This window comes from Sorex araneus, chromosome 2, assembly GCF_027595985.1.
Source record: "Sorex araneus isolate mSorAra2 chromosome 2, mSorAra2.pri, whole genome shotgun sequence".
NCBI classification, from domain to species: Eukaryota; Metazoa; Chordata; class Mammalia; order Eulipotyphla; family Soricidae; genus Sorex; species Sorex araneus.
The window spans coordinates 74,445,685-74,460,900 of NC_073303.1; the positions used below are offsets into that span (position 1 = coordinate 74,445,685).

The 15,216-nt window shown below is 43.3% G+C and overlaps 1 protein-coding gene across 9 annotated transcripts in view; it reads left to right on the forward strand.

Moving 5' to 3' along the window:
* Positions 1-15,216, forward strand: part of STAU2 (staufen double-stranded RNA binding protein 2) — a 281,072-nt gene that overhangs the window by 24,768 nt on the left and 241,088 nt on the right. For 3 of the 9 annotated variants that reach the window (XM_055125672.1, XM_055125669.1, XM_055125676.1), the window contains one exon: positions 7,568-7,698. The exons of 4 other annotated variants lie outside the window; for them this stretch is intronic. In XM_055125672.1, the coding sequence (XP_054981647.1) occupies positions 7,585-7,698 (114 nt within the window). In that variant the 5' untranslated portion in view covers positions 7,568-7,584. Of the gene's footprint in view, positions 1-7,552; positions 7,699-15,216 lie in introns of all 9 variants that reach the window. 2 more of the 9 variants (XM_055125671.1, XM_055125670.1) reach the window with 1 other exon arrangement.

A 15,216-nucleotide genomic window follows, 5' to 3' on the forward strand; every position in this document is an offset into this window, starting at 1 on the left:
TTTTTGGGGGGGGGTGGGGCACACTTGGCGATACTCAGGGCTTACTTTTGGCTCTGCATTTGGGGATCACTCCGGCAGGCTTGGGGGACCATACAGGCTGCTGGGATCCAACCTGGGTCTGTCACATGCAGCAAGGCACCCTGCATGCCGAACTCTCGCTCCAGCCCCTAGCCGTGTTACTCTTAGGAAAGCCGAAGACACTGTGAGAAGCCAACCTTAACTAAAATAAAGTATGGATTAGTATTCCTTATGACTGCAAATGCAGACATCCTCAATGAAATACAGCAAATTAAATTCAGTATATTCAAAGGATTCTACACCATGACCAAATGGAATTCATGCCAGGAATTTCAAGAGTGGTTTAACATGGAAAAAAAAAATCAATGTCACATCAATTGATACATCAATATAGTCTCAGTTACTAGAATGGTATGGGAAAGGACACGGGGCCATTTCAATTGACAGAGAAAGCATTGGACAACATCTTAACACTGTTAACAGCACTCCTGGCAGTGCTCAGCGTGCTTTAGGATGCCGGGGATGGAACCCGAGTCAGTTGTATGCAAGACAAGTATGCTAACCATTGTTCTGTTCATTTGTTCATTTGAAGAATGAACCCCAATCCTTATCTTCCACAATATAGGAGAGAGAATATTCCCTGACTCATTATTCCCTGAGAATATTCCCTGGCTCTGGCCCCGATAAGCAAAACTCTTACAACTCGACCAAGGGTAACCCAGTGAAAGGGAGCGAAGGGATCGCTGATGAAAGGCTCTGAACATTCTCTGCGTGTGGGAACCCTAAGCTCTGGGTTTGGTATCTGCACCATCTGGGTGCCAAAGCGCTGCCGGGAGTGGCCACTGAGTCCCTCTAGTTTTGGCAGAGACAAATATGAGCAAAGGAGTTGAATAGAAGTTCCCCCACAGGAGACAGACAGTTGGCTGCCTTGCCAAATACTCAGCATCAAAAGTGATCAGGAAAAATGCAAATTGAAATGGTAATGAAATACCACTTCATACCCACTTGGATGACTAGAATTGAAAAGGACAAACAATAGGGCCGGAGTGATAGTACAGTGGGGAGGGCGTTTGCCTTGCGGGCCGCCAACCCACAAGAGTTCAATCTCTGGCATCCCATATGGTGCTCCAAGCACTGCCGGGAGTAATTCCTGAGTGCAGAGCTAGAAGCAACCCCTCAGCATCACTGAGTGTGACCTCCCCCCCCCCGAAAAAAAAAAAACGGTCATAATATGTATGGCAAGGAGGTCAAGAATCGAGAAGTCTTGTATGATTGTGTGATGGGGATGTAAAATGGCTCAGCTCGGGGCTTTCGGATGTGGCTTAACAGTAGAACACTCTCCTTGACTGTGTGACGCCCTGGGTTGGATTCCTGGCATCATGTACTTGGTTCACCCTCTCCCCCGAGCACCTTCAGGTTGAACACTGAGTTGAGTATCCCGCTAGGGTTACACCAGAGCACATCAATCTCGACCCAGATGAAACGAGACAGGTTGCTTTGCCTCTCTGAAGACAGTTTGGCCGTTATTCAAATGTTTAACACAGCATGTGGCCCATTTACCTACTAGTATATGCCCCAAGTAATTGCCCAAATACATTAAATATGTGTTTGTAGTAGGAGTGTTTTAAAAGTCAACTAGTAGGAGCAACCTAGAATGTCCAGAGATGTGTGAATGGGGTAAAAAAAAAATCGTCTAGAATTTAACACGGAATATATACCACAATACAATCCAGCTGTTAAAAAAAAAAAAAAACCGACAAGTGCTGCAATGTGATGAGCTTAGAAAGTTCCTTCTGGAGAGGCTTGAGTTTTAGTACAGCGGGTCCTTGGCATGTCAGGTGGTTTCTGGAGCCAACTGGGAGTGATCCCTGAGCATGGCTGGGTGTGTTGCCCCCCAAAATCAAAGATTCTGCTGGATTAAAAAAAAAATCAGGCATTCGAAGTCCCTCGACCTTTTATAGCCTAGGTCTCCCTCTGGAAGAACCTGGCAAGCTACCGAGAGTTTCTTGCCCGCACGGGAAAGCCTGGCAAGCTCCCTGTGGCATATTCGTATGACAGAAACAGTAACAATGGTGGGTCTCATTCTCCTGACCCTGAAAGAGCCTCTGATGCAGCTCCATTGGGGAGGATGAGTAAAGAGAGGCTGCTAAAATCTCAGGGCTAGGACAAATGGAGACGTTACTGGGCCCACTCGAGTAAATCAATGATCAACGGGATGATGTAGTGATAGTAAAAAAAAAAATCAAATACAAAAGGTCACGTGGTGTAGGAGTCCATTTATAGGAAATATTTAGAATAAAAAAATCTAGAGAAAACCCAGATTGGTGGTTGCCAAGGGCTTGTGTTAGGGGAACATGGGGAGCAGTCCCCTAATGGGGATGCAGTTACCTGTTAGGGTGATAAAAATGTTTTACAACTACATGTAAGTGGTAGAGGCATAATGTACTAAATGCCACTCTTTTAAATATTGAATGTTTTTGTGAAGCAAATCAAAACTTATTTAGAAAGATGTAAGGGGAAAGAAAGGGTGGGCACATACTTGAGAGAGAACACGGGCATCTCCGGAGTGGAAGTAGGCAAGCAGAGAGACGAATTCGGGGAGGATGCGGACTTGACAAACCAGCCCCGTTTTAAAATAGCTCAGTTGATGTTATGTCATTTTGGCTACAATAAAAAAAAAAAATCAAAATGCTTTCAAGGAAGCTTGACAGAGTGATCCATAACCAGAGTGTAAACTTCAAGGGAAAGAAAGATCTAGAAATGGCAAAGATCATTGATTTAGCAGATAAGCAAAAAGAGATTTTAAGTAATACTCTCTCAGGACTCAAGAAGTTAGAGGGAAACAAATGTTTGAGGGAGAGTGGTGGATAAAAAGTCAGGTCTGACGACTGTATTTGCTTGCCTACAAGATTCAGGAGGAAAGGGATAGATGGAGAATGAGCTCTCGCAGACTCGGGACTTCAAGATCTGAAGCAAGGTAGCAGCAAGGTCCAAGGGAGCTGATTCACAACCGATCCTTGGGAGTTTGGGAGGAAAGGGTCTTAAGGCCCCGGGGAGAGGGAGGGTTACACTGGTGATGGGTGTGATGTTGGGATTACTTGCATGCGAAATCATTATTTTGCATTGTAAACCACAACATCTCAACCAAAAATTAAAAAAGAAAAAGAAAGAAAAACTATAACCACAAATCACTTACCAGCCAATTTCAGGAGAAATAGCACAGGGTTAAGTTAAGATACTCAGCCTTGCACCGGACTGACCCAGGTTCCATCCTGCTGAGCTTAGAGCAGGACTAGTTGACTTCTTGAGTAGCACCAGGTGTGGTGCCCTGCCCCTTGCCCAGGACATAGTTGTGCACAGGTTCTCAACATTTTTTCATGATAGACTCTACTCTGAGCTGTAGAACAAGCCTAAATCATTTTAAAGGGATTCAAGTCATAAAATGAATGTTTTTTTGACCACAATGGAATAGAAGTGGAAATTCATTGAATTCAGAACTTGAAAGAAACTTGGACAGTTTCCAAGTATTTAGAAATTAAATTGCATTCTTATAAGTAATTCATTGATTAAAACAAGAGACTGAAGGGAAAATTAGAATGTATTTTAAACTGAATGAGAGCAGAGGAACGTTTTAGAAGATGCTGCTAACATTGTACTTAGGAGTAATTTGTAGCTCTAGAGGACTGGAGTTATATAGAATAGTAGGCAGAGTACTTGCCTTGCACGTGGCTGACCTGGGTTCAATCCCTGAATCCTCATGTGCTCTCCTGGTCCTCACCAGGCATGATCCTTAAGAGAAGAACCAGAAGTAAACCCTGAGAATCACCAGTATTGCCCCAAAAGCAAAAACAAAAACACAAAAATAAAACTAGAATTCTTAAGTGAAAAATAAAAGACTTCTCTATTAAAAAAATATAAATTGTAGGTAAAATTTTGTCCACAAAGAAAACTCAGGTGTAGACATCTCCTCTGGTGATTTCTACTAAAAACTATAGGAAAAAAATGATCAGTCTATACCAGAAGTTCCAAATTTAGTTGATCTACTGCCCCTTTTCAGGAAGAAATTACACGTAACCCTTTGGGAATCTACCTTCTTTATACTAACAAATAGAAAGTGTCCCTCACCTCTTTGCACTTGAGAGGTCACTCCTAAAAGAAAAGTGATTTTTTTTTTCAATTGAAAGTGATTTTTCCATCACTTTCCAGAGGGTGGTGTTACCCACTTTGAAGAACACTATTCAAGTAAAGTATCACATCATACAAATAAAGAACATTTATTTATTTGTGCTTCCCCCCAGCATTGCCAGGAATGATCTCTGAGCACAGAGCCAGGAGTTAGCCATTAAGCACTGGCTGGGTGTGGCCCAAACTCTATAGTATAAAAATGACATCATTTCAGGGGAAACACGAGCACAAAAATGTATAAAACTGTAACTGTACCCTCACGTTGATTCACTAATTAAAAATAAATAATTTATTTTAAAAAAACAAAAAAAGACATCATTTCAGTAGTTGCAGAAAACTACTGAACTGTATATTGTTCTCTTATCCTTCAGTCTTTCTAGATGCCATCATTAATTCTAGGAGGATTTTCTCAGAGTTTCTATAGAGACAGTTCATCGGGCCAATTTCCTCTTTTTTTTTTTTTTTGACCGCACCCAGCAGTGCTGGGGTTAACTCCTGGATCTGTGCTCAGGAATTGCTCCTTATATTGTTCGTGGAGCCAAATGTGGTGCAGGGGAGCAGACCTGGCTGACTGCATGCAAGGCATGATTGTACAATTTCGGACGATTTCTTCATCATAATGGTTGGGATCAAGTTATTGTGCCAAGTGACAGGTTTTGCTAGAAGTATTTAAATGGTGAAAGAATACCCTTTTCTACTTTAAGCCTTACTATAGGGAGTTTGTAGATGAATTTCCTAAAGTCAGTCAGTTATTTCCAATTGTTTTAGGTTTATCTTCTGCATAATTTGATTACATTTTAATGGAACAAAATGTAAGCCATCATTATTTTCATTTTTCTTGATTTGTTCCCCCTGCACGTAACTTTTATACTGGAGCCTCTTCCAGGCCTTGTTCAATGGACAGTGCCGTATTGGGGATCAAATCGCTCAAGCTAAGCATGTGCCCTGCTGCTTCTGCTATCTGGCTCCCTTGGTTAGGTTTCAAAATGCTCTTTAGCACTGATTAATGAGTGATAACAAGGTCTGTAAAAGCAGTTTAGTGTGACTGTACATGACATGAAGGAAAAATGAAGGATGAAATAGTTGAACGCAGTATCTGACGCTATAATATTTGGGATTGAATTTAGAGAATCAGACCATAGGGTAAAAAAAAACTCAGCCCTCTCACAACCTGTGTGTGAAGTAGATGTATTGCTGTCGTGAGTAAATACAAAATAGGAGACAGTGAATTTAAGTGAAAAACTTTGTGGGAGTTGTGAGCCACACCCAGTGGTGCTCAGGGATTACTGAGAAGTGGGGTGCTGGGAGATGATTAGCCTCTCTGGTAACCTGGAAACAGCAATTGACATAATGGGAAAACAAGAAAGCATTAGCGGGGGATCCACCACTTGTCAAAGACCAGATTATCCAGTGCTTAAAATAACCCAGCCATAGCATCTTTGCAAGATTGTGGGGGAGGGCGGATGTGCAGGCGGAAATGGTAATTCTCGTGCCATGAGGGGAAGGTAAATTGGTATAATCATTCTGAGTACTGTTTGGCACTGTGTTTTACTAATAAGAGTAAAGACTTGTAAACAACCTGAGGGTCTGTCAGTAGGAGAGCAGATTAAAAACCTGGTATTGTGATGGTAATTATATAGCTGTTCAAAGTAGTACACAATATCTGTGTTAAGTCACAATCCCAGAATTGAGTTGTGAATGTCCGTTACATGATAGGTGAATACAGAACCACATATTTTAGCACTTTTTAATGCATATATATAAATGTATTTAGAAATACCCCAGAGGCATTTATTCTAAATTTATATAGTAGTAGCTTCTGGAAAAGAAAGAGAACTTAACTAGAATATAATAGTTGTTATTTTTAAATTTGTTTTTTATTTGGGTGACATTGGTTTATAAGATGATATGTTTGGAGACATAGTTTTCTTTTTTTTTGGGGGGGGGTCACACCCCGTCATGCTTTACTCCTGGCTCATGCACTCAGAAATTACTCCTGGGGGCTGGAGCGATAGCACAGCGGGTAGGGCATTTGCCTTGAACGTGGTGGACCCAGGTTCGATTCCCAGCATCCCATGTGGTCCCCTGAGCACCGACAGAAGTAATACCTGAGCCAGGAGTAACCTCTGTGCATTGCTGGTTGTGACCCAAAAAGCCAAAACAAAACAAAACAAAACAAAAACAGTAATTATTCCTGGTGGTGCTCAGGGGACCATATGAAATGCTGGGAATTGAACCTGGCGTGGCCTCGTGCAAGGCAAACAGCAAACACCCTACCCACTGTGCTATCATCACCCCAGTCCAGGGACATAGGGTTTTTTTTTTTTTTATTTGTTTATTGTTTTTTGGCACCACACCTGGTGATGCTCAGGGGTTACTACTGGTTCTGCACTTGGATTACTCCTGGTGTGCTCAGGGAACCATATGGGGTGCCGGAGAGTGAACTTGGGTCGGCTCTGTGCAAGGCAAACGCCTTACTCTCTGTACTATTGCTCCAGACCCTTAGGCCAAAGTTTTATACCTCTTCAATAATTTTTCAAGTTAAGACTTCAAGCAAACATGGGATAATGTATTAATTCTGGGTGGTTAAGAACAGCATCTGTTAAACACTTTTTACTTCTTTCTGAATTTCATTGAAAAGCAGCAATAATAAGGGAGGATACAAAAAATACCGTTAGGAGAGCTCATACTTCCTTAAGCTTAGGACTTGATTTCTGAGTCCAGAGTTTTTCTTTTAGGGGTCGGCCCGAACACCCCTCATAGCACTTTGGCCCCCCAGCCAGGGGTCCAGATGCTTGGCTGACGATGTGGTGCTGCCCTCCCCGGGGGCTCTGGGGACCCTCCAGGGCCACACTAATGATGCTTGGGGAACACGTGGCATTGGGGGTGGCAAGCAGGGTATGTGCTCTACCCCCTGGACTAACTCCCTGGCCCCTGGAGGTTTTTGTATTAATATGTTAAAATGAGAAATAAGCAATAAGCAAGCAATAAGATCTAATGATACAATTAACATTATAATAATAAGAATCAGGAAAATTATGTTTACGCTAACTATTTTTTATGAGAATGTGATAAGATCAATTAAAATCATGATTTTATTTAAAAATCTTTTTGTTGTTATGTACGTATACAGAGTATTTTAGTTGTCAACTAAAAGTAATTTTAATTGATTTGTTTGCACTGTGATACATGATTCTGTTGAATGTCATAGTCGATTTTAGATGTTTGAATTTTTAATATGACATTTATGAAAATAATCCAAATATAATCTGAACTTCAATCTTAAAAAAAAAATCAAAACTAGCTTTTCTTCCGTTTTGTAAAATCATTCTTCACAAAAATTTTACAGCCTTTTTATTTACAGCTTCTCTCCACGATAAAATGGCAAACCCCAAAGAGAAAACTCCAATGTGTCTGGTAAATGAGTTAGCCCGTTTCAATAGAGTCCAACCCCAGTATAAACTTCTGAAAGAAAGAGGGCCTGCTCATTCGAAGGTAAGGTTATGAAGAGAGGTGGTGAAAACATGCTTTTTGGTCTGTCAGATTTCCTCAGGTTTTCATTGTGCTGTGTGTGTGTGTGTGTGTGTGTGTGTGTGTGTGTGTGTGTGTGTGTGTGTGTGTGTGTGTGTGTGTGTAGGGGGGTGGGGGGGTGGGGTGGGGAGAGGGAGCAGTGGATGTCTGAAGACTTACAGCTTTTCAGTAAGAATATTTTAAAGTCTGAGATCCAATAACTCTATAGCTCATTATGGTTATAAAACTCAGATACATTACGTCACAAAACTTTAACAGAACCATCTAAGATGTGGATGTTTTTGTTTTGTTTTTTTTTTTGGGCCACACCAGCAGTGCTCAGGGCTTACTTCTGGCTCAGTGTTCAGATGTCACTTCTGACTGGGTTGAGGGGACCCTCCAGGGTTCACGTGTTGAACTTGGGCCGGCCACTTGCAAGGCAAGCACCCTACCCACTCTCTATACTGTCGCTCTGGACCCTGAATTTTTTATTTCTGTTTTGCAGATTAAAAACTCAAGCATGGAAAGGTTATGTAATTTGCTTAATAGTTTGCAAATGCCAGTGCCAGTAATTGAAGATAAATTTTTTTGGTTCCCAAGTATAGGTTTTTTTTTTAAAAAAATTAAATCACAACTGCTAGAATAAAAATGGAGTCAGGAAACGTTGCAAGTTACCTAATGATGTTCAATTTTCATATTCACTGATTCTGAAAGTTGTATAGTCCATTATTATTATGTAAGCACTCATAATGTTATTAAATACAAAGCAATGTATATGTACATACATATATCCTTATACATATGCTTACATGTATACTTGTTACAAAGAAATTTACTAGTAGTGCATTTATATTTGTTTTGTTAAAAAAAATCTGAAAAAAAATGGTTAAGAAAATCTCAAAAGATTGTTAAAAAAACACCTCAATTGTATGCAGATTTATTTGGCGCATTTTTAAAGCTTGGATATTGGATAATCACTTTTATATGTAATTTGGGAACAGTGGTTCTCTGAAAGTTGGAGAGAATCGTTCTTCTGGGTGGTGGTGGGGTGTGTGGCTTGGGCTCCCCCGGGGGAGCTCGGGGACTGTTCCTGGCCGGTGGGTGTTTGGGGTTTGCCTCCCGCAGTGCACAGGGCACCGTACATGGTGCTGGGGAGCTGAGCTGAGTTAATCACATGCGACGCAAGTGCCTTACCTCCTATGCTATTTTTCCATTCTTTAAAAGTTGACTAATTTTCATAAAGAGACTATTTGATTTTTTAATTTACCCCTCCCCCCAGCATTCCCCTCCCAGTAATAAAAATAATATGAAACTGATATCCATCGATTTTGCTTTTAGTCTAGGTACTTAAAGAAGTCTTCCTGGGCAGCTGTCTAATTTGTAACGAATGACTTTGTAAAAGAAAATGTCTGTCTCAGTGGAGGCCTTGGCCTGCCTGTCTGCTTAAGTAACTCAGTTCTCTTCCTTAATCATTTCGTGCCCCTTCTCTTTCTGCCCTTCATCTTGTTGACCTGCTTGTTTGCTACTAACATTCATGTTTCTTTTCTCATACCTGTACCTTTGCCTTTTTGTAGTTGCTCCCTGCCTTGAAGGATGTGTTCCCTTTACTCACTCTTGAAATACTTTGATTGGAATATCACAGATTCCAAGTATCTAGAAACTCTGATACTTCCACTGGGCCTGCAGCAGGATCCACCCTTTCCAGCTGTAATGCCGTGATGCGTGGTGCTCTGTCCTGTCAGGCTAGCCTGAGATTATTTACAGGTCAAAACGTTTCGTTCTTCACTCTCGTCTGGCTTCTTTGGTTTCTGCTCCTTTTTGTCAATGCTAGTCATTCTTCCCTTGGATACTGCCCAGCAGCTGTACAGTGCCTGTGATTATTTGGAACCCTCACATTTGTTAACCTTTGGGTCATTCTGTGACTGACTTTCATTTCCCAGTGCTCCTTTGATTAAAAAAAATTGGGGGCCAGATCGTACTGGTGATATTACAGTGGGCAGGATGTTTGTCTTGCATGCGGCTGACCCCGATTTGTTTTCCGGCATCCCATATAGTCCCCCAAGCTCTGCCAGGAGTAATACCTGAGTATTACATAGCCAGGAGTAACCCTTAAGCATCGCTGACCCCAAAAGAAAAAAAAAATTTTTTTTAATTTAAATTTTTTGGCTTCTGGCCACACTGTTGTGCTGGGTGCTTCCTCCTGGCTCTCTGCTCTGGGATCACTTCTGAACTCTGGGGACCATGTATACCGAACCTGGGTCAGCTGCCTGCAAGGAAGCACCCTACTCGCTGCGCCATCTCTGCTCCTTCTGATTAGACTTTTGATTCAGTGTCTAAGTGGACGATTGGTCCAGCGTATTGCAGTCAGTGGCTTGCACGTCTCCAGTTGTCTTGTCTTCCCTCTTTCACACTTTCCTGTGATTGCTTTTGAGTGTAATTGCAAGGTCCTCCATAGTTCTCATCTCCAGCACACATCTTCCTAGTAATTTTTTGTGAATTTCCTAGTTCATTTCCTCTGAGAGTTTGACATTTCATATAATCTTTCTACACCATGATTCTCGTGGTCCTTCTCTACCTTCTTATTTCTTCTCTCAGTCATTACATGGTTCCTCATCCTCTTCCTCCCTCCCTCCCTCCCACCCTCCCTCCTTCCTTCTTCCTTCCCTCCCCTTTCCCCTTCCTTCCTTCCTTCCTTCCTTCCTTCCTTCCTTCCTTCCTTCCTTCCTTCCTTCCTTCCTTCCTTCCTTCCTTCCTTCCTTCCTTCCTTCCTTCCTTCCTTCCTTCCTTCCTTCCCCCTCCCTGGTGATGCGCAGGGCTTACTCCTTGCTCTGTGCTCCAGAATTACTCCTGGCACGCTCGGGGGACCATAAATGGTGCCGGGGATTGAGCATGGGTCGACCGTGTGCAAGGCAAGTGCTTTACCTGCTGAACTATCTCTCTAGCCACTCCTGTCCTCTGTAAACTCATACCTAGTATGTACCCTTAGCTCTTTCGTCTTTTGATCTTTTTTGGGGAGTATCTTTTCAAGATCAAACCTGGTGGTGCTTAGGGTTTACTACTGGCTCTGTGCTCAGGATCATTTTGCCTCGCAAGCTCCTTACTCTCTGTATTTCTGCTCCAGCCCCCTCTTTTTTGATTTTTCTTGACAAACTTGCAGCTAAATCGGAACTCTGCCTTCCTTCTGAACAGCCTGTAGAGGCCAAGCCTGCCATGGGTGGGCTGCTTCCCAGTCCCTGTTCCTCACACTTTTCCTTCACCTTCCTCCCTTCATTTGGTGGGTTTCGTCAGTTTCCCCTTCAGGTGAACCAGGTGTGTTGTGGGGAAAGTGAGACTCATTGGTATATCCCAGGTCCTTATTTCTACCTGATCTTGAGACCCTTCAGGTTTTCAGGCAGTTGGGAGATCTCTTTTTGCCAACTTGTGCCCAATGGTCTGGGTGCTTTGGTCTTCGACCAAGCTGGATATTAACTGACATGCAACTTATAATGTTGCATTATGTTGATTTTAATGTATACCATAATGATTTCATATTTATATATATTTCAGAATGAGCGCAAGTCTAGATAATACTAATTACCACACAGAATATCTTTCCCCCTGGAGGTCTTTTGAGATCCACTTTCTTTTCAGCTTTCTAATACCCATGTCACCGTACTGAACATGACATCTCCATGACTTACTTATTTTGTAGCTGGAAGTTTCTGCTCTTTAACTTTTTACCCATTTGGCCTGACTCCCGTCCCCTGTCTGGCAGCCTCTTGTCTGTTCTATTGTGGGTTTAATATTTTAAGAAAATGTGTCTACAGAAAAGTGAGATCATACAGTATTTGTCTTTCTCTGACTTTTTTCACCTAGTGTAATGCACAAGATCCATCATCTTGTTGCAAATGACAAGATTTGCTTGTATCTACCTATCTTTAAAAAAAACTACAAGGGGGGCTGGAGCAATAGCACAGCGGGTAGGGTTGCCTTGCACTCGGCCAACCCGGGTTCGATTCCCAGCATCCCATATGGTCCCCTGAGCACCACCAGGAGTAATTCATGAGTGCAGAGCCAGGAGTAACCCCTGTGCATTGCCGGGTGTGAACCAAAAAGCAAAAATAAAATAATAATGATGAAACAACAAAAACCTCCAAGGGACAGGACAGGTAGTACAGTGGGTAGGGCGCTTGCCTTGAATCCTTACGGCCGACACAGCTTTGCCCCAGATGCTCCCCCAGATCACCAGGCGTGACCCCTGAGCGCAGAGCTAAGAGTAAGCCCTGAGCATAGCACGGTTGGCCCCAAAACAAAACAAAAAAGAGTACTAGAATAACTTGCATTATTGTAGTTAACCTTGAGTGAAGGATAATGTTTATGAGTCTAAGTAATATTAATAATTTATGTTAATATTAATTGGATAAGTCTGGATTTCTGTTGTGGAAAGCACTCATACTCATTCATGCATGTCTGCTAGTGATGAAACATAAAGTGTATTTTAATGAAGTAAGTGATTATCTGTGGCATGCAAAATTGAAGCTTAGTACAAACTCATTGATTTTCTTGAGATGTTAACCAATTATGTGACATTCCATGTGTATTTGCTTATATGATGTATACTTAATATGGGGCTTCTCAACCTTGGCCTTCTGTTTGAATCACGAAGGATCATTAGAAAACATTTAGTCTTCTCTCTTTCTCTCCCTCTCTCCCTATCTCTGGACCCCCCTCTTTCTCTCTCTCCTCCCCACCCCTCTCTGATTTTCCGGGAGGGTTTGTGCCATGTCCGACAGAGCTCAGGGCACACTCCTGGCTCTGTGCTCGGAGATCACTTCTGGCAGAACTTGGGGGACCATATATGATGCTGGGAATTGAACCTGGGTCAGCTGTGTGCTAAGTAAGGTCAGCCCCCTACGTAATGTTTCCTGATCCTTAGAAATTCTGATTTAATTGATCTCAGATGAAACTGGACATCAAGATTTTTTTTTCTTTTATAAAGCCATACTATGATTTAAGTGTACATCTGGAGTTGAGAAACAGAGGTTCGTATCTTCAAGGTCATGTAGAATTGTCTTTTCGTGTATGCTTCTTGATAGGAAGTAGTGACATATCATGTTCCTGCAGTTTCTCTGGAGGGTCGTTGGCAATGATAACCAGCCAACCAGACTAGCTGGACCAGTAGGTCTGGTGGTGCTGGGAACTTCTCGCGCTTGGCGGGAGTATGTGATGCCAGGAATCTCACTTGGGTTCTTGCACGTGCCAGGCATGTGCTGCTGCCCTCTGCCTTCCAGCCCGCTCCATTTATTCTGACAGAATCTGAGCGGCTTATGGCAACTTTTAGTATGTGACGGTTAAAAAAAATCTTGTTTTGTTTCATTTTTGGGGCCACACCTGGTGGTGCTCAGGGCTTACTCCTGGCTTTGCATTCCCGAATCACTCTTGGTGGCGTTTGGGAGACCCTGTGGGGTGTTGGGGACTGAGCCCTGGTCAGCCTTGTGCAAGGCAGCTGCCCCGCCCATTGCACTATCGCTTTAGCCCCCACCCCCAAAATACTTATTTTAATATTTGCCTTGACCCCTTTTGTCTCCTGATTATTTATTTCTTTATTTCTTTATTTTTTACTTTTTGGGTCACACCCGGTGTTGCACAGGGGTCACTCCTGGCTCTGCACTCCGGAATTACTCCTGGTCGTACTCAGGGACCATATGGGATGCTGGGAATCAAACCCGGGTCAGCCGAGTGCAAAGCAAACGCCCCACCTGCTGTGCTATCGCTCCAGCCCCTGACTTTTTTTTTTCCCTTTTTTTTTTTTAATTTATTTATTTTTAATTAGAGAATCACCGTGAGGGTACAGTTACAGATTTATACACTTTTGTGCTTATACTTCCCTCATACAAAGTTTGGGAACCCATCCCTTCACCAGTGCCCATTCTCCACCACCCGTAAACCCAGTGTCCCTCCCACCCTCCCCAATCCCATCTCCCCCCCACCCCACCCTGCCACTGTGGCAAGGCATTCCCTTCTGTTTTCTCTCTCTAATTAGCTGTTGTGGTTTGCAATAAAGGTGTTGAGTGGCCGCTGTGCTCAGTCTCTAGCCCTCATTCAGCCCGCAACTCCCTTCCCCCACATGGCCTTCGACTACAATGTAGTTGGTGATCGCTTCTCTGAGTTGACCTTTCCCCGGAACGTGAGGCCAGCCTCGAAGCCATGAGAGCCAGCCTCGAAGCCATGACCAGCCCCTGACTTTTTAATAGAATACCCTGAAGTGATAAGCTGATGACATCGGTGTGTCTCTTTGGTACCTGGATACAGTTCTTACGTTTTTTCTATGAATTGTTGCTTTTTCGTTTTCTCAGATAAGGAAAGGAAGTAAATGTAAGTCAGAGCATAAAGAAAAAAAGCCATGAGTAACATAAAATGATAGTTTTTTTTCTTTTTTCTTTTTAATTTATTCTTTTATTGAATCACCATGTGGAAAGTTACAAAGCGTTCAGGTTTAAGTCCCAGTTATACAATGCTCGAACACCCATCCCTTCACCAGTGCACATATTCCACCACCAAGAATCACAGTATACCTTCCCCCCACCCCCAACTTCCCAGCCCCCCACCCCACCTGTGGATAGTCTTTTTTTTTTTTTTTTTTAGTTGCCCTATTTTGATAAGCTGTCAGCTCACGTGACTGAGCGCTAAGTAAGCTGTGCTGTGGGACAGTCACTGAGGGGAGCGGCTCGCCCCGCGCTGAAGTGTTTGTCGAATTGTTCTGGGGGTGGGCGTCCCCGGAGCTGCTCGGGACACCTGGGGACTCGGGGATTGTAGGGGGATTCTCAGCCAGCTGAGCCCGAAGATACAGTGCTGCTGGGCCCTGTGGCGCTGGGCATACCTGTGCCTCCCACGGGTCCCGGGGCCTCCAGGGCCACCTGGAAGTACCCAGGGACCCATGTGGTGTCAGCAGTTGAACCCAGGTTGGACATACCCACTGTACTATCTCCTGGCCCCAGTCTCTTGTCTCTCTGTCTCTCTGTCTGTCCTCTCCCTTCTCTCTTTCTCCTCTCTCCCCCCTCTCTCCCCTCTTTCCTCTCTCTCCCTCCCATCTCTCTCTCACTCTCTCTCTAGCACCATATGATATCTCAAACAGCACCAAGAATGATCCCTGCACAGAGCCAGGGATCTGTCTCTGTTCTCTCTCTCTCTCTCTCTCTCTCTCTCTCTCCCCCCCCCCAACCCACCCCTCTGTTCCCTGGGGAGTTTAATTACTAACACTGAAAACAGACAAAAAAAAAAACCCCAACAGAAATTACTGCTGGATTATCCAGGCTTGATCTTGTCCTCGATTATCCAAATTTTTGTTCTTGCTACTTTTGAGCCCTGGCTTACTCCTGGCTCTGCGCTCAGGGATCAGGCGTGGAGGTATTCACGGGACCATGTGGGGTGCTGGGCTGGAGCATGGGTCAACTGTATGCAAGGCCCATGACATACCCATTGTACTGTCTCTCCAGTCCCACATTATCCAACTTACTCGACTTG